The sequence below is a fragment of the Sus scrofa genome, chromosome 9 (genome assembly GCF_054392235.1).
Source record: "Sus scrofa isolate SSC_HxYL_T2T_F1_AM1 chromosome 9, Sscrofa_HxYL_maternal_Yorkshire_Landrace_v2.0, whole genome shotgun sequence".
NCBI classification, from domain to species: Eukaryota; Metazoa; Chordata; class Mammalia; order Artiodactyla; family Suidae; genus Sus; species Sus scrofa.
In genome coordinates, this window is record NC_139391.1 from 1,490,770 (window position 1) to 1,514,707 (window position 23,938).

General features: G+C 43.2%; 3 protein-coding genes across 4 annotated transcripts in view; 2 read left to right on the forward strand and 1 right to left on the reverse strand.

Annotated features, from left to right (window-relative positions):
- Window positions 1-624: 624 nt before the first annotated feature.
- Window positions 625-9,921, reverse strand: LOC100521027 (olfactory receptor 5M5-like). Its single transcript, XM_021062273.2, has 3 exons — window positions 6,945-9,921; window positions 1,103-1,244; window positions 625-761 (listed from the first exon to the last, which is right to left on the reverse strand). The coding sequence occupies exon 1, from the start codon at window positions 8,135-8,137 to the stop codon at window positions 7,199-7,201; it is 939 nt and encodes a 312-aa protein (XP_020917932.2). The 5' UTR covers window positions 8,138-9,921; the 3' UTR covers window positions 625-761; window positions 1,103-1,244; window positions 6,945-7,198.
- LOC100522627 (olfactory receptor 10T2-like) overlaps window positions 7,693-23,938 on the forward strand; it is a 277,947-nt gene continuing 261,701 nt past the window's right edge. For both annotated transcript variants that reach the window (XM_084974951.1, XM_084974952.1), the window contains exons 1-3: window positions 7,693-8,465; window positions 12,769-12,848; window positions 13,422-13,591. The gene's annotated coding sequence lies outside the window, so the exon portion shown is untranslated. The remainder of the gene's footprint in view (window positions 8,466-12,768; window positions 12,849-13,421; window positions 13,592-23,938) is intronic.
- LOC100522815 (olfactory receptor 5P6-like) overlaps window positions 7,700-23,938 on the forward strand; it is an 82,725-nt gene continuing 66,486 nt past the window's right edge. Inside the window, exons 1-5 of the mRNA XM_084974966.1 lie at window positions 7,700-8,465; window positions 9,211-9,276; window positions 10,382-10,507; window positions 12,769-12,848; window positions 13,422-13,591. The gene's annotated coding sequence lies outside the window, so the exon portion shown is untranslated. The remainder of the gene's footprint in view (window positions 8,466-9,210; window positions 9,277-10,381; window positions 10,508-12,768; window positions 12,849-13,421; window positions 13,592-23,938) is intronic.

The window sequence follows — 23,938 nt, forward strand, 5'->3', positions numbered from 1 at the left end:
TATGTGTGTTCATGGTTTGCATTTGCACTAACTTATCGATGTCTGTCATTTCCCCTGGTCTGAAATGCTGATATTAGACATATGTGAATCTCCCGCAGACCTGTGAGGTGGGGAGCTTAGGAGCAAAGACATGGGGAGGTGCAGGTGCAAAGCAAGATAAGGAAGGTAAATAGGAACGGGAAGTAAAGGGGTTAATGTAAGAAATCCTGCCTTAATGCGCAGGTAAATAATGGGTACCTCCTGTCTCCTCTTTGGAATGTGAAGATAATAAGGAAAAATCAAAAGTAGTTACAATTTTCTTGAACATCAGGTAATTAAGGGAAAGTGCCGTGTACAAAACTGTGAAAGGCAGAAGCTGGTTGTGAAGTAGATGGTCCATTTGGTCTTTATTATTTTGAGCTTGTGGTCCCAACAGAGCATCCAGGTAATGATTCGGATATGCTGATATGTGTGCTTGTGTATGAGAGAGGCAGAGACCGACAGAGAGAGAGAGAGGCAGAGAGTAAGAATGAGCAACCAGATTAAACCCAGATTTAGTTAACTTTTTTTTTTTTTTCTTTTTTGGCTGCCCGGCAGCATATGGAGTTGCCGGGCCAGGGATCAGATCCAAGGAACTTAACCCACTGTGCTGGGCCGGGGATTGAACCTGTGTCCCGGTGCTGCAGAGATGCTGCTGATCTGTTGCATACGTCTTCTGTAGGAAACAGGCAATGCTGCATTTCCTGGATGCTCTCTTGGCACTTGAAAGATTTTACTTCTTCCTTAAAGAAGTAAAGCCATAGTCTGCACCGCCATAGTCTGAGAAATGACTCCTCAGCGTCTCCCTTGCTCCCTTCCCTGCCCTCTTATTTTTGGCTGCACCTCTGTTGTGTGGAGGTTTCTGGGACAGGGATGGGTACCTGTGCCTCAGCTACCACCTGGGACACACCTGCACCAACACTGGATGGATCACGGTTCTGGGACGAGAATGCTGCTTCCACAACTGTAGCCGAAACCAGCAGAGGAGCTCCTAGGGGCCCGCTTTGGGACATTAGACCTTTGCTCTCTGGGGGCAAGTGAGCGGGAGTGGTTCAGGGTCAAAGTTGCGTCCGTGGAGACTTACTATGAATGAAGGTTTTATGGTCCAAGCGGAGCCGCGCACGTGCAGCTGTCCTTCCAGGAGTCGGTGTGTCCTTCGTCCACATCACTGACTCGCGAACAGACCTTGGGCCTGGAGTGCCTGGAAATTGGAAATGGCCTGGCCGCTTTCCCAATCAAGCAGATGAAGTGAAAAAAATTATTGGAGATATTTGCAAACTTCCGTATTTTGTAAAAACATTTTCCAGGCAATGGTTTTTCTAAATACTTGCTTCAAACCAAAGATCCTGAAAGTTGAGCACCGGTCAGAAGTGGCAGTCTGGTTGTTAAAAGTAAAAGCTTTATACTTTTCAATATTTTAAATGCTCTTTAGTATACTCTATGCTATTTTATCCTTCAAGATATTATTGTCCTCATTTTCTAGATGAAAAAATTAAGTCTCAGATGATGAAGGCCCTTGACCGATGTCATGGTCCAGAGCAGACCTAGGGCTCAAGTTCAGACCCCGAGTTCCGTGGTACGTCTCCTTGCTACACACCAGCTGCTGTAAGTTTCCAAGGCCTGCATTTGAGGCCATGTGTTTTTTTTGCTTGTTTGTTTTCTAAGCAAACTGTGTACCTCCCACACCATACATATTTTCCCAGGCCCAGCGTGATTTATTTGCTTGCCTGGCACTCGGGTGCCTATGACATTGTCCCCACATGTGATGTATGGACGTTGTCAGAAGCCAGGTGCAGGTTCAATGAAGTGATCACACAAGCACAGCCTTCTTTTGATAGATTTAACAATTTAATGCAAGGGAAGTGCGAGTAACCAGGTGATAACAGCTTAGCAGAGAGCGTGTCCACCCTAATTCGTTAAAACAGAGCAGAGATCTGTATTCAGACCGAAGCTGACCGAGTTGTTATTTTCTGTCTGTGGACACGATAAGTCCCATCTGTGATTCGTGGTAAATAGAAGAAGAAAAGATAGTCCAATATTTGTGAGAGATATTTTAACATTTCGTATAAACATGACCCCCCTGTGTAAATAACATTCGTTAGCGTTTCCTTCCCATTTGCTGCTCTATGGTACTTAACATTAATTTAAACCGTGCATCTGAAACATTTCTGAGGAAGACGCTTGCTAGGTTTGCTAAGACAGGCAATGAGGAAGAAGACATTCTGGAGTTCCCTGGTGGTCTAGTGGTTAGGACTTGATGCTCTCCTTGCTGTGGCCGGGGTTCAATCCCTGGTCTGGGAACAGAGATGCCACACCAAACCACTGCATGCTAGGCCGAAAACAACCAACCAAAACAACAAAGATACCCCCCCACAGTATTTGTGATGTATGTTTTCAGATGAAATGGGTTGATGGCAGTGAGGGGAACTAAAGACGGTTCTTTCTAAGAGGAAAGGCAATGAAAATGGAAGCCAAACCTTCCTCAGGAAACCCGGAGCCGGGCCTCGGCGCCTGCCTCTTCTCGCCCACGGGCCGGAAACCACGTATGCAGCCTTGTCAGCATCCCTCCTGAGGTGGCCTGACGGGCTCATTTTCCTATCGCTTCTCTTTGTACCACGTCTGGTGTGGTCGCCGACAGGACTGCCCGTAAGGAGGGGCGGGAGCCTAAGGCAAGTAGGAGTCCCAGCGCCCGAGCGGTTAACCCACCCGAGCGAAGAAAGGGAGTTGGAAGGAATAAAACACTTTCTTTCAGACCCAGAATAAAACCATCTGGACAGTGTCTCCAAGAGGAGAGTCAGGCTGTTGCAATGGCATGAAGGGAGAATTATTTGATTATGTCAAACAGAGACGGTCTTTTCCTCTCTCCAGTTGGCCCTGGATCACCCGAGGTGGAAGTTCTAGTTATTTGTTAAACGGCTGCATCTTTACAGAAAAAAAGAAAAGAAAAAAGAAGGGCCTGGGAGAATAGCTAAACCTGTCACCTTCCCAAGAGCCTAAGCTCCCCAAGTTCCGACATGGGTTGTTCCACATCTCTCGTCTCTGGTGGATGCACCACTCAATCGCAGAGCCACGCTTAAGCGCCGGATTAATGTTTTCTGGTTCCACCTTGCTCTCCAAAGAAGGCTAGAATTATACACCAGAGCAGATTTGAAAATATGGGGGCACACCTGTGAGATGCAAAGTTTCTTAAGTTTCTGAAATGAAATACGTACATCAAATAATATGAAAGCAAAGGAATAGAATTTTCCCTCTTGTGTTTCTTTTCTCGTGGTCAACATAAAAAAATCCTTTTGGCATATTTCTAAGCATGGCAAATCAATAGAGTATTAAATGGGAAGAAGTAAAATTTAAATCATTGAAACGTTCAGCATTTTATGTGCAAATGAATATACATTTATATACACATGCATATAGCACATGTTTCAGATACGTATTAGATGTGTTAATAGAAATTGTCCAGTGAATCCTAGCAAATGACAGTCATTTTTAGGATTACCATGAGGAAAATGGATTTACCCTCTATTTGTATGTGAGAGTAGTTTTATTTTCACTTTCAGTGAAAGTTGGACTTTTAAAATATAATATAGGTAAAATTTTCATTATTTTGGTGACATTGACTTAGAAGATATTTATTTGGGGCTGAAAAATGAGTGTTATTTTATAAGTGTTGATCGAAACAGCCTCATTTTATAAGTGAACAAAGACACATCGTCATACTGGTTTATCTTATGGCTTAAATATTGTCATTTTAATATTATATGCATGCAGAGTGTGCCACAGATTATTTTTTTAAGTGTAAGGAGTTGACTGGAGAATTTTCTTATGATAAGGCCCAAATTAGGGACATAAATTTTTAAGACTAAGGAGTCCCCATGGGAAAGGAAATAGAAAATACTAGCTCAAAATTTAGGTAATTCAGACCTTTCCTCTGACTCTTCGGTTTTTAGGTGTTTGGGAAATTTACGAAAACATGGGCTCATATCCTTCATAATCTAAGGCTGCAATATTCTCAATTTTCTCTTTTGCTCATAGGAAACCAGGGAAGCACAGTGAACAAAACACACAGATTCAGGTTCTGGGGGAGCACTACAGAGATGCCCTGAAACATGCCATCTTCAGTTTTCCTCCAAGAAGAACTGAGGAGCTGATGAAATGAACCCTTAGACCAAAATATACTTTAAAAACACAGCAGAAGTCAATTGCTGAGAGGCCCGTACTAAAATGTGATATCCATTTACTGTTTTTGTCCCCTCTTTCTAAACTAAACTGACACGAAATGGTTTTAAAACACAATTTAAGACATTGGCATGGTTTCCCACCCCCACCCCCACCCCCGCTCCTTGGGCCACAGATCAAATCTGAGCCACAGCTGTAACCTCTGCCCCAGCCTTACCCACTGTGTCATAGCAGGAACTCCTGGGCATGGCTTTTTACTGGATACGATTTCTCATCTAAGTGTCTGTACCTGCTAATTTTTTTTATACTCAGTATAGCGATGGCCCCTTGCCTGTCATGGTCCCCTGAAAACATTAGCTGCTACCATCTTCCCAGCAGACCCACTTCCCACAGGCGTCTCTTCCACTGGCCAAACTATTTTGCTGTTGCTGTCATATTTCTTCCTGCCTTGAAGATGTTAGCCTTGGGAAGGATGTTAAAAAATAGTTCTTCCTTTTTTTTTTTTTTTTTTGTCTGTTTACCTTTTTCTAGGGCCACTCCCGTGGCATATGGAGGTTCCCAGGCTAGGGGTCCAATCAGAGCTGTAGCCACCGGCCTGTGCCAGAGCAGAAACGCGAGATATGAACCAAGTCTGCAACCTACATCACAGGTCATGGCCATGCCGGATCCTTAACTGGCTGAGCGAAGCCAGGGATCGAACCCACAACCCCCATGGTTCCTAGTCAGATTTGTTAACCACTGAGCCACGATGGGAACTCCCTTTCCTTAACTGTTGTGATCACTCTGGGGTGGGTACAAAGATTGAATTGTTATTCTGTACACCTGAAACTAATATATTTATTTACTAATTATATATTTATATAATATATAATATTATACTAAGTACATATTTATATACTAATTATAAAAATATATATTTACTAATTTTACCCCAATAAAAAAAAAAAAAGCCTTCCTGTCATGATCTCAGCAGCTTGCTTCCCTCTGTTCCTTCCCAACCGCAGGGCTGTCACTAGGCACCATGTCCACCCAATCACTGGAGCCAGGAATAAATATGGAAGAGTACAGTTTGGCTCAGCAGTCAGTTACGGTGTGTTTGGTCTGGGCCAGGAACCGTGGTTGTGCTGTGGTGTAGTGTGAAGAGTGTACTTGGTAAGCTTCAGGGGCATCATGGTTTAAGCATCTGCCTGCCGTTAACCTTTGCGAACTAGCCTGCCCACTCTGCTCGCTTCCCTGCTGTACGCGAGCTCCACCAGCTCTCCTGCCTCCTCGGCTTGGTTAGTACCTTCTCTACTCTGTTCCTTTATGGCTTGCAACTCAATTCTCCAGAAAGGCTTTCTGAGCTAAGTTAGAGGAATTGTAAAGATTTAACTATTGTTACTTCTCTAAACTACTGGATCATGAGTAGTAATACAACAAAGACCCCATTGCAGTATCTGAAGAGTTAATTTAGGGGCAAGAAGCATCTCTTAGCTCCTTGACTAGTTTTAAACTTGTAATTCTTTGGTGATATATGTTCTGAGCTATTTTTTATTTTTTAATTTTTATTATTATTATTATTTTTTGTCTTTTTGCCATTTCTTGGGCCACTCCCGTGGCATAAGGAGGTTCCCAGGCTAGGGGTCAAATCGGAGCTGTAGCCACGGCCTACACCACAGCCACAGCAACGCAGGATCTGAGCTGCATCTGTGACCTACACCACAGCTCATGGCAACGCCGGATCCTTAACCCACTGAGCGAGGCCAGAGATCGAACCCGCAACCTCATGGTTCCTAGTCAGATTCGTTAACCACTGAGCCATGACGGGAACTCCCTTGAGCTATTTTTTAAAAAAGTACAAGTAATAATCATATTTGAAGAGAGTCTAGGAGGGATAATCTAGTGGTTTACAGCAGATGTCTGTCCTAAGAATTATTTTGGAAGCATTATTAGAACTGAGGCTTGAAAAAAACCATAGAATGCTCATACTTGCCTAACTTAAAGGATTTTTTTTTTTACATATATCCCCACCATCAGCAAGAACTTATATAGATTTATCTCTCAGAAAACTGCACTATCAGATCTCTGAAAATAGAAATAAAGAATATGGAAAATGTTGCAGAACTAAAGCATTTCTCTAGATCATTAAATAATTTAATAATTTCATTTCTTAAAAACATGCATACTCTGGCCTAGTTATCCTAGGAAATTCTCTCTCTTTTTTTTCTTTTTCTTCTTAATCTCCTTTCCCTTTCTTGAAGTTCATATGTGACTCTCTCCTCCCCAGCCATGCCCCCTAAACATCACTCTAGAGACTAGAAAAATTAAACCCTGGCTGTTGAATAAATGACCAGTTTTAACATCTCTGAAAGTGCACAAAACCCTCTTTATCTATTCTAATTAAACTTTCTAAACAAACATTAAAATAAGCCACATTTAACGGATTTTTATTTCCATCTCTTATTATTGCCAATAGTAATGTTTTTTCTATTATTTTTAAGCATGCAGTATTTCAACTACATTTGGATTAAAGATGCTTTTTTTGTGATGAAGTCCTGAGACTTCACCGCCACCTACACCAGTGTTATCAAGCGATATGTGTTAAGAGTAACAAATGTTTTGCTACAATATAGCCTGTTTTAAGCAGGAAAGTGTTTCCGACAACATAGTTTCTCACCCAGTTTTGTTAGTTTCAATTAAAATTGTTAATGTGTTAAGTTTCACCCTGATTGTTACTTTTTAGGATCTCTTTGAACTTCCCATATTATCACCTGATTGGTAGTAAAACCCTGTCATCTTCAGCCTGTGACGTTCTCGACAGATTCTGATTGGTCCGTGATAATTGGTTGGAGTAAATAATATTGCTTTCTCCAGCAAACGGGCCAGTACTTTTGGTTTTTAAAGACTCCCGATTGGATTGGCTGTTTATTCGGACTGGACGGCGACGGGCCCGCTCCGTTTCAGACGGATGGTCTCTCCCGGCCAGCATGTGATGCTTTCCCAGGGCTGCCTTCCTTCGGGGACCTCACTGCGGCTCCTTGGCCTCCAGCAGCTTCTTCAGGGCTTCCTTTACGTCCGTGTTCCTCAGGCTGTAGATGAGGGGGTTGAGCATGGGGATGACGAGGCTGTAAAACACGGACACCGCCTGGCTGTACGTCCCCGAATCGCCCGCTTTCGGCCGCCGCAGGTACATGGCAAACAGCGTTCCGTAGAAGATGATGACCACCGCGAGGTGGGAGGCGCAGGTGGAGACGGCCCTGCACTTGCCTCCCGAAGACCGGATTCTCCCAATGGCGAAGAGGATGCAGACGTAGGAGACGAGGACGGTCAGGAGGGACCCGGTGAGGTTCACGGCAGAGAAGACCAGCAGCTGCTGTTCTTTGCTGCGGGTGTCAGAGCAGGAGAGGGCGAGGAGGGGGGGGTCGGCGCAGTAGAAGTGGTGGACGATGTTGGCGTCACAGAAGGACAGCTGGAAGGTCAGAACTGTCTGTATCACCGCGTTTAGGAAGCCGTAGGTGTAGACGCCGATGACCAGCTCCTTGCAGACCCGCTGGGTCATGATGGCCGTGTAAATCAGGGGGTTGCAGATGGCCATGTAGCGGTCGTAGGCCATGGTGGCCAAGAGGAAGCATTCGCTGGTGGCCAAAGCGCTGGAGAAGTAGAGCTGGGCAAAGCAGCCGGAGAAGGAGATGGTCTTTTTCTTCACCAGTAAATTTCGCAGCATCTTGGGCCCGATGGACGAGGAGTAACAGAGGTCGATGAAGGCCAGGTGGCTGAGGAAGTAGTACATGGGGGTGTGGAGCCTCGAGTCGGTCCTGATGAGCAGGATCATGCCCAGGTTTCCCACCAGGGTGATGAGATAAATCCCCAGGAACACCACGAAGAGGGGCAGCTGGAGCTCCGGACGGTCTGGGAATCCCATGAGGACAAATTCTGTCACTGTCGTACGATTGCCTCTTGCCATTTTGTTCTCTCCTGTGTTGGAAAAAGAAAATATGGCTTCAAAAGGCTTAGATGTTTACCAACAAAAGCTTCTTACCTCTTTGCTCCAGTAGCAGATGACAAAAATTGGGGTTCCTAATCCCCATGGTTAAAAGCTGTTATTTGCTGCAGGAGCTTTATTCTGTTAAAATAGATTTTAAAACGCCTGAACTCATTCAGTTTCTCTTTTTCAAACCCATGCTGTAGCAGTGATCCGAGCCACAGCAGTGAAAATGCCAGGTCCTTAACCACTGAGCCACAAGGGAACTCTCATTTTCTCTTTTGATGGAGGCCGACAAATTGACTTCCAGGTAAGTGGCGCCAAGTTACACCCCCAACAATATTGTATGAGAATATTAGTTTTGTCACAGACCCAGTAATATCAAATTTGAAACATTCGCCACTGTGGTGGTGAATACTGGTAACTCATGTCCCTTGATTTGTGTGTTTTTTAAAAATTAGGAGGGAAGGTTAGCATTTTTCAACCAACTATTTGCAGGTGTATTTTTTTCTATGATTATTCAGTTCACTTCCTTTGCTGGCTTTTTTATTAGGTTGTTGGCATTCTAAGTATTTTATTTATTGGGCTCTTTATTAAGGAAATCAGCCAATTGCACGATAATATGTATTTTGCAAATAATTCTAATTTGGTTTATTAGTTGTCCTTCAGTGTTGGTAAGGTAATTTTTCTTTGTGCTTTGATGTCAAATATATCAATCATATTTATCTTTTTTTTTTTGAACTCTGATCTTTGTGATACGGTTAGCTAAACCTTCAATTTAAAGTTATTTTAAATGGGTCGCTTCGCTGTACAGCAGAAATCGACAGAACATTGTCAATCAATTATAATAAAAAATTAAAAAAGCAAAAAATTATTTAAAAAATCTCTTGTTATAGTCTAGAGCTTTATTAGATTTTCTTGTTATGTTGCAATGTTTGATTTTTTTTGGAGTTTAATTTTGATAAACAGAATTAGCTAATCAACTCTGTTTATTAATTTCTCCAAAAAGTCAGCCAAGTGTTGTGATGCTGTTTGTTGGTGAACTCATTTTCCAGGTGCTTCTGCTGGTTTCAAACTCCGGCCTTTTCCTGTAGCAAAGCACCCGAGGTACTTGGATCAAGGCCTGTTTCTTTTTCTTTGTAGTCTCTTCTAAAACCAGGACCAAGCATTTAAATGCAGCACTAAAAACTTGATTCTAATATCTGGCAGCAAATTTCCTGGCTATTTTCCCACACGTGTTTTTTTCCAGATGAACTTTGACATTATTTTAATGAGTTAAAAAAAAAAATCCAACTTGTACCTAGAATGCTATTGCATGAATTGATATGTTGATCTGGAGGGAACTGACATTTTGCAATTGAATCATCTTTTTTTCTGTAATTAAGGCATGCATTTCGTTTACTAAGGACTTTGCTAAATGCAGTTTGAAGTTTTCTTTACCCCTTATAGATAAACATCTTGCATATTTCTTTATCTACTCACAGGTATTTTATCTTTTTGTAACTACTGTAAATGAAAATTTTTTTCATTTTGTGGTTTATTTAAGTATTGTTTACAGATAGGAAAGCTATTGATTTTTGCAAATTAATTTTTTAACTATCTAAGTAGAGCACCTCATCATTTAAAAATAGTTTTTGGGTGTTCTCTGTGGCTCAGTGGATTAAGGATCTGGCATCGTCACTGCAGCAGCTCGGGGGGGCCTGCCGTGGCACACCATCCCTGGCCCAGGAACTTCCACATGCCGTGGGTGCGGCCAAAAAAAAAAAAAAAAAGTTTTGTGGTCAATTACCTTGGGTTTTACAAATACAAATTCGTATATAATATGAAAAGGATATGATTTTCCTGCCGCATTTCTGCGTAGCACCTCCTTCTTTGCTTGTATAGTATTTTACATTCCAGATCAATGTAAAAAAATAGCGATAATGGTGGCAGTTTTTACCTTCAGGAGTACAAGGAGGTTCTTAGGCACATACTCAGAGGTATTAGCCTGTGTAATTAACTGGTGTTTGACAAAGATAAGACAATAAAGACCAAATGATTGATGTGCTTAAAAAAATAGACTCCCTAGGAGGTGGCCCACCTTTGACGTTGGCAGGGCCCAGGGCAGGAATAATAAATGCAGGATCACATAGTATATGCTTAACTATGCAAAAATTAGGAAATACACATGGCAAATTAGTAAAGTACATTCCATTTTTCATTTTACAAATATGCCTTTATAATAAGCCGGAATGCAGAATTCTTGGGATGTTTAGGGGTGCCAAGCTGGAACGAAGTGGCAGGAGGAAAATCACAGGTGGCTGCACACGAACGGGCACAGCAGCCTGCATGCACACACTCTGTTAGCACCCGGTAAGTAGCGTTCCTTGGCTCCCCTTAAGGCCTAGGTGTGTGTGTTTCACCCTTACAGGGGTGATCTGGGAAAGGCACTCTCATAAACTCTGAGAGTAGGTTGGAGGCTATTGGGCGAGGAAATTAAGGGCTTGTTACTTGGAAGATGATCTGGAATGAGTGGCTAGGATGGACTCTGGGTGGGCACAGCCCTTCGGCCTTGCCCCATGGGCTGTGTGCAGTAGGTAGGGGCCCTAGAAAATGGGATCAAGGCAGGGTCCCTTTGGTGTGGATCTAAGGCCTGTAAGTGAGTGATGAGAAATCCATGTCTGAGCTGGATAATTAAAGCCCTCTTATCCATTATAAGGAGTTTTGTCTGCATCCTGTAGGGAGTAGGCAGCCTTTGAAATGAACTGAGATGATCATTGGAAGACAGAAAGAATCTGAAACGATGAAAGTTGGACTAGGGGAAAGCCTTTCAGGAAGGACCAGTGGAGCAAGGAGTTGAATCAGAACAGCTCCGAGCGTGTTTGGGGGACTGTGAGCATCCTGTGGGTGAGAGCAAATGCATGAGTAAGAGATTAGTGAGAAACACACTGAACGGGAGCAGGTGGTGCTGTCTTGTGAAGAGCTGTGCGTGCCAGGGAGATTTTGACAGCTAGCTCAGTCGTGCACATGGACACATTAAACATTTGAGCAGTAGGGCGACTTAACCCATGGTCAGGTGTCAGGGAGCTGGCCCGGAGGTATGTGCAGAATGGATTGAAGGGAGAATGCCAGCAGCAGGACACTGGACGGGATGCTTTCCATGTGAGAGATGATGAGGGTCTGAACGAGGAAGATGGTGAAGAAACAGGAGTAAGAGATGCTCTAGAGGGTCTGTACCAGTTGGCAACTGGCTAAGACTCAGTCTTCAAGTGGGAGACCAGGGTAATGATAACCTAAGAACTGGCAATTTGATTTACCTTGTCTCTTTCCTAAGGAAATCTGATACAGTTAAGCACATACGCACAACAAAATTAGTACCATGGAATTCAAAAGTTGAAACATCATTGAGGGGGAAGAAGAAAAAAGCACAATTTCCCTCTGTCTCTGTGTAACAGTGTTACCGAGGGGTAGTGTTTTAGTAGAAACAGGATGTCTGAGCGAGGACGGGCGTGGAAGGGGAAGGGTGTTGGATTCAGTGTGAGGGACGGTGGGTGTCTGCGATGAGCCAGAGCTGGAGGTACTGCTTTGTGAGTCACCACTGGGTAGAGGATATTGCAGCTGTGGGAACCAATGAGGGAGAGAGCAGTAAAAGCACAGGGAGGTTTCAGGGACACCCCTTTGGGAAAAGTCCATCTTTAAGGGCTGGAGAGGGGAGCAGGGCTCTTAGGTGCCCTGAGGTGTTCAGGTGCGCTTCTATGGGAAGATAGGACAGAGCCTTTTAAACATAGTTGTCGCCATCCGTCCTGGCTCATGGTAAGGTGACCGTCTTGTTGGGGTCTTATCTCTCTCAACAGCAGCTTAAAACAAACACACAAAAACCTTGAGGTCTTTAGGCGTTGCCTGTAAACCATCTTAGTAAAATGTTTGCTGTTCTGGATCTGTGCCATCTAAAGTAGGCTAACCTTCTTTCCGACGGATTTCTAGAAGGGATTGAGTCTTCCTGTCTCCTTCGGAGTGCTATAGCAGTTCTCACTTCGGACTAAAATGTGCAAGGATTTTGCAACTCTGGGAGACCCCAAAATACCTGCGGGCAGACTCTAGCTTTGTTCAACAGCTCTTGAGAGAAGATTTTTACCTTGTCAGCTGCTGTTGCAATGACTGCCTCTTTGCCTCTGAATTTCTAAGACATGGTTAATGCCTTCTAATTTCTAGATTTTTAAAGATTTCTTTTTCTTTAGCTCAATGTTTATCCTTTTCTATTTCCAAAAAAAGGCAAAGCAAATGCTCTTTCTTAACAGTCTTCAACCCAGCACATACTTGGATTTTCTTTAAGGGCAGTTAAGATAGAGGCTTATTGATATCGTCAGTGTTTTATCTATCAGTTCTTAGAATATAGAACCAGACCTGACAAGTAATTCCAGAAAAAAAAATCTGTAATAGTGAATATTTGACTTGTAATTTTCACTGAAGAGAAAATTTATGGTCATTAAAAAAATAAAATTCTGAGTATTTTTTAATTACTCTCAAACTTGACAGTGATAACTGATGATCATTTGTATACTTTTAATATCTCAAGACTCATTCTAGTTACATACATTATTTCATTAAATACATAATTACCATTTCTTCCGCAGGAATCATAAGGACACTGAGACACAGAACTACTCAGTAGTTTTCCTCTGTACAAAGCAGATGAGCCAGGATTTGAAACCAGGTAGGCTGATTCCAGAGCTTTCAGCCCAAACTATACTGCCTCCCCACTTATGAATCGTCACTATTTATTCATTTTATGATTTTGTTTTTCCTATTTTTAAAAAATTTAGACTCTAAGAAAATTTTAGGCTTATTGGGTTGAGTTCAGGGATGCCTTTTCTTTGTTCATTCAGACACATTTAGCATTTATTGTTGTGTTTAATACATTGAATGCTTGATAATTTGGACTGTTGCGTTTTTTCTTTTCTTTGAAAAATTGGAGCAACTAAGAAATGTTCTTAACCCCAGGAAAGGGAGGGGCATATGAAGCATTTTGAGAATCTGGTGAAAGCTAAGTATCTGTTCCTAGGGAAGGTTCACTCAAAATTTTGCATGCAGTGTTGAGGCTGCATGAGTTTATCAGGCCCCTGCTAGGGTTTCCTCATAGAATAATAAATACACCAACCACAAAATCCCAGCTTTTAAGCCAGAGTCAACCGATCCTTCCCCATTTGCTTCTGTCATAGAGAAGCCTATCCTGAGCCCTGTCCTGTTCAGTTCCAGAACCGAAACCCTTCTCTTGGCTACCTTGTAGTTTGCATTATGACGGCCTTGGGAGTGAAGATTGCTTACCGGGCACTTAGCGGAGGGTCAGTCAGGATTCTCGATGCCCTGGGAGTGTCCACTGAGAGCACGTCCAATCGGACAGGCGAGCTTCTTCATGTCTGACTGGAAGGCTTGGTTTCTGCGTTCCACCAACAGACCGTGAGTACTTATAAAGTGCAATGCGTCTTATCTCCTGTTATTCCCGCACTTCCTGGGTACCAAGGGAACAGTTTACTCAGAGTTTCTGTGAGGTATTTTACATTTAACCTAAATCACCTCTGGGAATTAAAATCCCTGAGTCATTCTGGTAACTAATAGTGACTCGGTTATGATGCTTTGGGTTTGTTCTCAGGATGACTCCAAGTCCAGAACCTTTGGTGTGACAGCCTTTCTGCTCCAGGAGGGACCTCTTCAGTGCGTGGCCTTGAAGTTGTGGGGGGGTGGGGGCCCAGAGAAGTTTTATAGGGGACCGAGGAAGGTTACCGGAGATTGTCTGTCTGGAACATTTTTGGTTGCAAAGAGAAGACAGCCGTGGCTAGCATCTTTATCACAACAGAGTGAAGAGAAAAGCAGTTGTCATTGTCCTGTTAAATCAAATTAAGGAATAAAATCATATTCAAAATCAGGCCAGCAACCAAATGTTTAATGACCCCAAGGCCTTCTTTCCTTCCTCTCTCCCCTCCCCATTCTGCTCTGGATGGAAATTGGGGCAAGTCAGTACTATCTGAAGGGGTCAGATCCGTTTTTCAAGGTATCTGGTCTTTCCCGGTGGCCACTAGGGAAAAGAGGATTAGAACCTGACCCTCCAGGTCATCAGTTGTAGTGGTTTAGCACAGCCTTTAAAGGACTGCTGCGGAGAACACTGCCCCTGCCTCAGCCTTCAAAGCAAAGCAGAGCCGAGCATCCTCCAATTAGAAAGTGAGTCTTAGGTCCCTCAGAATGTCCCCAGTTCATTAATTCACACCAAAGAGGAGGAAACAGGAAGAGAAGTGTGTTCAGTCTTGCTCTTGTAGCAAGTAAATCCCTAACTATCCATTCTGGGTTAAAGGGGAGAATTTCTAGGCTGTCTATGGTGTAGAGTGAGATGTAAATTTGATTTGCTAATCAAAGTCCATGATTTGGTTAATGCTGTATTTGATCACAGTGAGGCTGCCCTGACAACAAGTAATGGGACTTCTATTTTCAGCATCCTTAGGACTGTCCACCCATCTGGGGCAGGGCTTGGGAGGGCTGGAGTAAAGGAGAGGCAGCTGAACCGCTGCTGCTGTGTCACACTTCAGGTCTAGTCCCAGTTCAATAGTCAATGCACTGTTTAACCAGGAATTGGTTTTCCCGTGGAATTCTCCTTCCATAATGAGCCAGTTAAGCAATTCACTATCTGGGGGAAAAGCCAGCCAGGCCCCATGTGTTTTTGCAGAAAGCACATGACCTGGTATGTCTTGTCTGGGGGTGCGGGGGTGCCTCGCAGGGGAGGGTGCGGAGAGAAACTGACGCTGTGGGTCTCCCAGAGATGAGAACGGAGCCTGGCCTGTTTGAATCAGAGCCGAGACTGCACTGTGCTGCTCAGCAAACCTGGGAAAGGGCAGGTCTATGTCCAGGAGTGTCTGAGAGTCACCAGTGAGCGTCCAAAGAAGCGAGCTTGTCTTTAAGGCTCCACTGGGTCATGAGTTTAGTTCTGGCTTCTAGGAAGGACTTGTGTTAAAGGAAAGGGCATATATTTTTCATTTATTCAGCTAGTGATCCACTCTGAGTAAGAGACTTCTTTAGGTGTGAAAGAATTTTTGTAAGTTAACTCTTGAGATGGTGACTAGGAAAAGTGTCGGAGTCATAGTTAAAACCCTGGATACTTTGTTCCGACCCAGCCGGGAACCCATACGGATTTGATGATTCGGTCACTGAACTGCGAGTTAGTGGGAGCTCTGAACGACCGTGCTTGCCCTGAGTAGCCGATGTGCTGCTTGCATTTGGCTTGAGGCTTATCATGTATTTAGATTCCCCTTGATGCAATGTTCCCATGGGAACACAATTTGGAATAAGTGAGACGACTGAGGATGGCCACTTACAATTCTGTCCTAATGTGACCAATAGTTAAACAAGCCTGGAGGAAATGGTGGTGCCATCATTTGAATGGAAGAGTCCAACCTTTGGAGTAAAGGAAGGCTTTTTCACTCCTGTATTCACTGCCTTTGTATCGTGAGCCGTGCTCACAAGCGTGCTGTGACTTCCCATGGAACAGCCTGGCCGTCTGGCTTGAGGAAGCTCCCTTTTCCTTGTGATCTGAGGAAAGAGACGCTCTGGTCGTGATCGCACCGATACGCCACGATTCACATCCCTGATCAAACTGCATTTGCCTGAGACTGACGTGGATGACATGAAGATGCTGGCCCCGGGATTTAGTCAGTGATGTACTACCACAGAAGATTATTTTCCAAGAAAGTGATTCAAGCAGTCCTTAGGAATCACAATGAACTTGATATGGATTTTCCTTCAAACAGAAAAACCCACGAATGAGGGTAATTCAGGATTTTTGGCATTGACTACATAAGCTCAAACTAAACAAGATATGTATGTGACCTGAGAAATGAATGCCTTCTGTATTGACCATCTATAGACCCCATAGTGTAATGGAGAAAAAAAGAATGGCACGAAAAAATTTTTTGTTTGAGAAAACAATAAACAACCACTAAGCATGTTTTCCAATATGGGAATATTACTCTTGTGTTATGTGGAACATTTTGGTTTTTGGCATTTGCTTATTTTTGTAATTCGAACATGCTATCCTGGTTTCCGAAGCCAGATGATACCAAACAGATTGGACTCCAGTTCAGCTTAATCGCCAAGAGCAAGGTCTGCTCTCCTTCGATGTGCATTCAGGAGTCTTTTTCTTTGGGGCTGTTTCTGGGAAATCCTTTGCTCAGGTTGCCTTGAGGTGTGTGACAGAGGGTTCAGCATGCTTGTGGCCCTGGTTGCTTGATCTAAGTTAGGACAAAAGTTGAGCCAGTTTGTTTTGAAATCGTAGAGAGGAAAGTTGGAGAGACCCAGGAATGAGAAGTGGAAGATACAGCTTTAAAAAAGCTTCAGAGAGAATCCTTGGGGCTAAAGCCAGTTTGCATACGGGTGCCTGGGAGATGAAGACAGTCCTAATAGCACTGTGGATCTTTATTGAAGCATGACATAGGAACCTAGTCTCTCTTGAGCAAAATCCCTAACAGCCAAGAGCTTGGGTCCCGGGCTGTGTAAGGCAAAACATGAGTGGTAGTCCAGTCGGCTATCATTGTGTGTGTCCTTGACCTCAAGTGAGCCCAGCCCACAGGTTATTCCAGACTTCTTTAGACTCATGGTTACTAACTCACAAGGTGACTGATGGACGTGGACTGGCCCTAGGATGCTCTGGCCAGGAGACAATGGTCCCTGGTGACTGGAGCCTGTAAGAAGCGAATCTGTGTCAAGGAGCCCGTCATGATAACGCTTGTTTTCTGCAAGACGAGACTGCACAGTGTCCCGAGGGAACGGCAGCCTGCCATGTAGACTAAAATGTGCCACGGGCAAGAGAAATTCCAGCCTAACTGCAATATCAGGATTGGCTCCTGTGTCCAGGCAAGAATGACATTCAAGGCTAAGGAAAACAGAGAGGGGGACTTCTGAGGGTCTTGGTTTTCTGGGAACTCAGGACAGAAGTGCCTGAGTCTAATGAGCTCAGTTTCGCCAGTCACTTTGTCTGTTCGCGAATATTTTTTCTTCTGGGGAGAAACAAGAAGATAGCTGACGTTGAGGAAAACAGTGAATAATCCGAGGGACTGAGATTAGATGTCAGTAGCTTTCCCTCACCACATCTTTGGTGTCAGTTCTGCAAACATCACTCTCACATTGCCAGTGTGTACAGTCAACAGTGAATATAACATTTGCTCCCGTGAATCTTCTACCATAAGGCTTTATTAAGTCCTTTTTCTCTCACTCCTTCCTTGAATTGCACTGTAGGCATCCAGTCTGCTGATACCCCACCTTACCCTTGAGCCTAATTTTAGCAATTGATTTCTGAAGAATAAAAATGTTTTGGTAAAAGGATGGTTTAGAAGCGTGTTCAGTGGAAGGAATTCCAATAGTGCATCATGGTTTGATCTTTTCACTTAAGATATCACTATACAGCAGGCATGGGGCACTGCTGTTTTCATAGGATTTAAAGTGTGGTGGTAAAAGGAATAAAGAAGAATGAATGACAGTAAGATATTTGTGTTTGACTGATGCTCTCGGTGTGTCCGCCTCCCACACAGACACTCAAAGGGATTGTAGGACACTCAATGAACCCTCACTTCCTTTCTCCTTTCTTGTTCTTTTTCGGCCTCCCCTGTAGCATATGGAAGTTTCCGGGTCAGGGATCAAATCTGAGCTGGGGATGCCACAGCCGCAGCAATGCCAGATCCTTAACACAAGCCAGAGATGGAACCGGCACCTCCACAGAGACAAGCTGGGTCCTTAACCCACTGCGCCACAGCAGGAACTCCCTCACATCCTTTTTATTCCTGCTATTTTCAACGTGACTTTATGTGAAAATTGTCCCTTTATTGATCAAGTGAATACCTAGACCTGTAGCACTAATTAGCTCGTTTATGTTTCGAAGCTGTTGTTACAGCCTCTATAACTGTCTCCATTTTATTTTCAGAATTATTTTTAACTTATTCACAAACACGGGTAGTTGAATAAGAAGATCTTTTTGCTTCAGCTCATGTGCTTACTTTTGCCCAATTTGAAAATTTAAATGCATTTTTTGCACATACTTCATATTGCTTTTACATTTGTTATTGTACTCTTATTTGTTTGGCTACTCCTCCCCGAATACTTAATTTGTTAATCTCCGGACTTACTTTGTTAACACCCTCTGTAACACACTTTAAAACACACTTTGAATGTAACTTGAGATGAAAAACTTAAATTGAAATCCTCCATTCCTTAATTGCTGTAGAACATGGCTGGGAAAAACAATCTGATCAAACAGGGCAGAATATGAAGATGTAGATGATTCTCTTAAGTATTTTCCTGTGAAACAAAATTGTGAAAGAGTCTGGTATATTTTTGGCCATGAGTTGTTTCCACAAAGGCAGTCTTTTAATGTGAGGTTAAAAATGTCTTTTTTAGGAGTTTCCGTCGTGGCGCAGTGGTTAACGAATCCGACTAGGAACCATGAGGTTGTGAGTTTGGTCCCTGCCCTTCCTCAGTGGGTTATATACATAGGCCGGGGCTACAGCTCTGAGTGGACCCCTAGCCTGGGAACCTCCATATGCCGTAGGAGCGGCCCAAAGAAATAGCAAAAGGACAAAAAAAAAAAAAAAAGCCTTTTTTAGCCTCATTCACGATCTTTAGCTTCACTGTAAGTCGGATTCTAGAATCTTTCTGATCTCCCAGTTGGTCGACGTGCACACAGTAGTTTAGAACGCAACCGATCTAGGAGATTTTGCTTTTTTCTTTTTAGAGCTGCACTCACAGCATATGGAAGTTTTCAGGCTGGGGCAGAATCTGAGCTGCAGCTGCTGGCCTATGTCACACCCACAGCAATGCGGGATCCTTAACCCACTGAGTGAGGCCAGGCATTGAAGTCGCATCCTCATAGATACCAGTCGGGTTCTTTATGGCTGAGCCACAATGGGAACTCCCTAGGAGATTATTTTGAAGTCTGTTGATTCCTGAATGAAACTCGACTGGATGGCCCTCTCAGTGATGAGCCGAGCCACAGGTTCAGATGGTACTCAGCAGTCATCCGTAAAGCAGTTAGCAGAGATTTTAGAAATTTTTTTAAAAGCAGCAGTTTTGTTAAGTTTCAAAAAGTCAGGTAGTTTGAGGCCCCAAAGTGGGAAGAGACGTATTTCTCTGTATTTGCATTTATGTGTGGATAAATATATATAAAAGAATTGATGACATTCTCTGTGCTACCGTGCCCCCGTTATCTGGGGATGGGCCAAGACTTGCAGATGGATCAGCTCAAGCTGCTGGGGAGGCAGGAATAGGCGGAGGTAGTGCCTCACCTACGAGTCCTCTGGGGCTAGCCTTGCATTCTGCACCTCAGCTTTAGTTCCAAATATGGGAGTTCCCGTCGTGCGTGGCGCAGTGGTTAACGAATCCGACTAGGAACCATGAGGTTGCGGGTTCGGTCCCTGCCCTTGCTCAGTGGGTTAACGATCCGGCGTTGCCGTGAGCTGTGGTGTAGGTTGCAGACGCGGCTCGGATCCCGCGTTGCTGTGGCTCTGGCGTAGGCCGGTGGCTGCAGCTCCGATTGGACCCCTAGCCTGGGAACCTCCATATGCCGCGGGAGTGGCCCAAAGAAATAGCAAAAAAAAAAAAAAAAGACCAAAAAAAAAAAAAAAAAAGTTCCAAATACGGGAGATGTGAATCCCTGGACTGACCCTCAGATTCACCGTGGTCTCTGAAAGCGTCTGTGGGCAACGGCTGCCCTCTTCCCCAGGGGTCATTAAAGCCATCTACTCTGAGCCAACTGATTCAGACCTAAGCCTAGTTTCAGGAAAACAATTTCCACACCGAAAGGGAGTTAATTGTTCTAATGAGCTTGCGCCTGTGTTTGCTGATGATGGTGAGAAGTCAGCCTTGGTTTCAGATCAGAACAGGCACGTTAGGACTAAATGATAATGATACAAAACATAAGAAGAGCAGGTGGTAGGTCATCGTAGCAGTAGTAAATTAGTTCTAGTTTTGTGATTCAGGGTGAAAATTCTGGAGCCACACCACCCACGACTAGAATCCAAGCTCATTAGTTTACTAACCATATGATCTTAGGCAAGTTACTTAACTTTCTTATGCTCCTATTTCCTCATCTGACCAGTAGGGATAATAGCAATACTTCTCATGAGTTGGTGAAGGGATAAAACTAAGTAAAACACTAAAAATTCCTTCTCGTGTTATTGTTTTCATGATGTTAAAAGTGTCTGAGAGTTACTGAGTCCCTGACACATGCTAGACACTATTCCAAGCCTTTTATACATACTTCTTGCTTCATCTCCAACAGCGGTATTAACTTCTTTGCATAAGTGCAGAATGTGAGCACGTGGAGTTACCAAACTGGGCCAAGGTCACAAAGCGAGTGGGTGGCTGAGGTGGGATTTGAAACAAGCAATCTGAGCCCAGAGTTTAGTTTTCCCTTAATGCTGTTCTGCCTTCTGTCCATTATAAGTTGTTTTGAAAATGACATCATCTATATTATATTCGCTTGTACTGTCATGTTTAATCGTCTAGATAGCCGATTCTGTACATAAGGTGCTATTTCAACGAAAGCGTCTAAATAAAAACTCTCATCCACACTGATTCTATCCCAGTGACCAGCATTGCTGCCATTCCCATGCATCTCTAACTCGTGCAAACATTGCTAATAGTGAGAGTCTTCAACTGCATATGAGCCAGTGAGAGTCTTCAACTGCAAGTGCACATAAACAGACTCCGGATAGTTTCAGCAGATCAAGAGTCACCAGGAAGACTGCAGAATCAGATTGAAGTCTATGCCCTACATTCCTGCAAGGAACTGGGCGAGTGAGGACCGCACTGCAGCTGCTGCTCAGCACTAGGAGTTTCAGCCTGTGGTTTGAGTGCAACCACTGCTGTGTGTGGGACACGAAGGGCACTTTCCTCAGCCCTTCTGCCCCAGAAACTGGATCTTTCCACCTCAGCAATACTTCCAGGGTCTTACACTGCAGCTTTGATGGATATATTTATTTCTTGCTTCCCTGAAGAAAAAATCCGACTGCCTATAAGGAGGGCCAACTTTAAATTGTATGCGGATTTTTCACGGCATGGAGGATCCGTGCCCCTAACTCCTGTTTAAGGGTCAACGGTGCACATAAATTCAAATGCTCTAATATCGAATTCTTCCCTCCTTAGTTTAGTACCTTCAGGTACCATCCCTGTGCACGAATGTGAAACACATTAGGCAAATACTACAATTCTTTGATACGTAAGTCTTAGATGCTCAGGTTTACCCTAATGTCTCCCTGAGTAAAAGACCGAAGGGCGAGGCGGGAGGAGTATCGATTTCTTGTCCTAGGTAACTTTCTCAGGTGAGGTGTCCTTGGACAGGGGAGGAGCAGCCTCGTCATGCAGGCCCGAAGATTGTTTGTCTGTCAGAGTCTTTGGGAGAATCATCCAAATCTCCCAGTATATCCTCATTTTCACTATTTTCTGGTCAGGGTTTAAGTTTCCCACCATGGACCTAGGCAGACTCTGAACTCGACTTATGTAGTATATCAACTGATAGAACCAGTGTTTGCCCAAGGAATTCCGGCTCCGTCACTGGCAGTCCTTGGGTTCACTCCACCACTTAGGTGGAGAATTTACACATATGAATCTGTAATTCTCACCGAGGTTTCCACAAGGATTAGAAGAGATAATGCATCACCACAGATAACGAATTTCTAAAGCTCCTCATGCTGATCTAGGGTAGTGTTTTATCAAAAGACTTGCCTTCGTAGGGCATTTTTCTTAGGTGATTACATGTGATATTTAGTTAACTAACGTAAACCATGTGCCATGAGCATATTGAGTAGCTTAATATTAGGCTGATATTCACTGTCTTTAGTTACAACCAGCCCATGTATAAATTTATACTTTATTAATTGTTCTTTAAGTAATAGAAACAATCCTAGCCAGATTAAGCAAAATTCGGTTAATTGGTCATAAAGTTGTTAAAACCATGAGTAGTCACTCAGAAAGGCCCTCTCTCTCTCTTTTGGCTGTGCCCACAGCATGTGGAATTTCTTGGGCCAGGGATCAAACCTGTGCCAGAGCAGCAACCTGAGCTGCTGCGGTGCCAATGCTGGATCCTTAACCCACTGTGCCAAAAGGAAACTCAGTAAGCCTCTCCTTTTTTGAATCAATTTAAATGCATGTTTGACCTTCTGATTGTGTTCTGTAGAGCACATCAATTTTTCTTATTTTTTTGTCCTCTTGTCTATGCTTTATTATGATTATTTGTTCTGACCTGTCCTCCAGCTCACTAATTTTCTCTGCAACTATGTCAAATATGTTTTATTAAAACCATCCATTGAGCTCTTAATTTTATATTGTATTTTGAGTTTTGTAAGCTAGTTTCATTTCATATAGTTTTCAGTTTTCACCAAGATGTCAGTATTTTTACCTTCTTCAATACATTAACTATAGTCATTGATTATTTCAGTATCTGGAATCCCTTGTGTCTGTTCCTCTTTTCTCCTGCCACTGCTATTTCTTTTTATGTTGTCTTATTTTTTTTCTCCTCTCCCCATATCCCCATGAAACTCTCAAAATATCAGGAATAAGCTTTTTCACCACTTCCTTTTGGGAATCTCAAAAATTCACTAGGAAAAAGACCAGCCCCCAATGTTAGGCTCCATTCTGTGGGTTTCTATCTTGTCTAGATGTTGTCTTCCTAATAATTCACTATTTTGTTAGTTACCTGTTGCCTTCTGGATGTTGATATCACTTTTCATTTTAACCAGATTCTGATTGTTCTCAGTGAGAGGATTAATTTGAACTGTGGAATCAACCATTATCAAAAGTGGATGTATATGTGTTTTTTGTTTTGCTTTGCAGCTTTCAATACCAGAATATGACTTTTTCTGAGGGCAAGGACTGTATTTGTCATGCTTTCCTTTTTATTCCCAGTGTTTAGCACAGTGCCTGGGACTTGGTAGGTGCTCAATAAAGATTTGCAGACTGAAGGAATAGTTTCTGAGTAAGAATGTTCGAACTTATATCTGACAACCTCATTAGAATAAATGCAAAGAGAATCTTGAATCATTTTTGGAGGACAAATTAGGAGTTGTCAGAAGTTCAGAAGGGGACAAGGGTGGGGCAGGTGTTGTATCTCTAAAGGAGTAACGTGAACGATGTTTGTGGTGATGAAAATGTCCTTCATCTTGACCACACCACTGTCAGTATCCCGGTGGTGATGTTATGAAATAGTTTGGTGAGAGGTTACCGCCGGGAAAACCTGGGTGAAGGGTAAATGGAATCTCTCTGTGTTACTATTTGTTTCTACTGCCTGTGAATCTAAAACCGTCTCAAAATAAGATATTTAATTAAAAAATAAACACTGTGCATATAAAAATACACACACCACACACAGAGCTCGTTTTTCCCTGGATTTCTATTTGGAATTGAAATTCTGTTACATTAGAGCTTTTTATTTTTTAATTAAAAAATTGAAGTATAGTTGATTTATAGTGTGTTAATTTCTGCTATGCAGCAGAAGGACTCAGTTATATGTGTGTGTGTGTGTGTGTGTGTGTGTTCTTTTTTACTAGCTTTTCCGTTATGCTTTATCTCAGGATTTTGAATATAGCTCCCTGTACTATAACTAGGGCCTTGTTGCTCATCCATCCTGCAAGTAATAGTTTGGGTCTGCCAAGCCCAAGCTCCCACTTCATCCCTTACCCACTCCCACGTTCCCTTGGCAACCACAAATCTGTTCTCTACGTCTGTGAGTCAGCTCCTGCTTCGTAAATAGGTTCATCTGAGCCATAGTTTAGATTC

Excerpts from the sequence above, each read along its gene's own strand:
- LOC100521027 (XM_021062273.2), bottom strand. The coding sequence starts at position 8,137 with ATGGCAAGAGGCAATCGTACGACAGTGACAGAATTTGTCCTCATGGGA.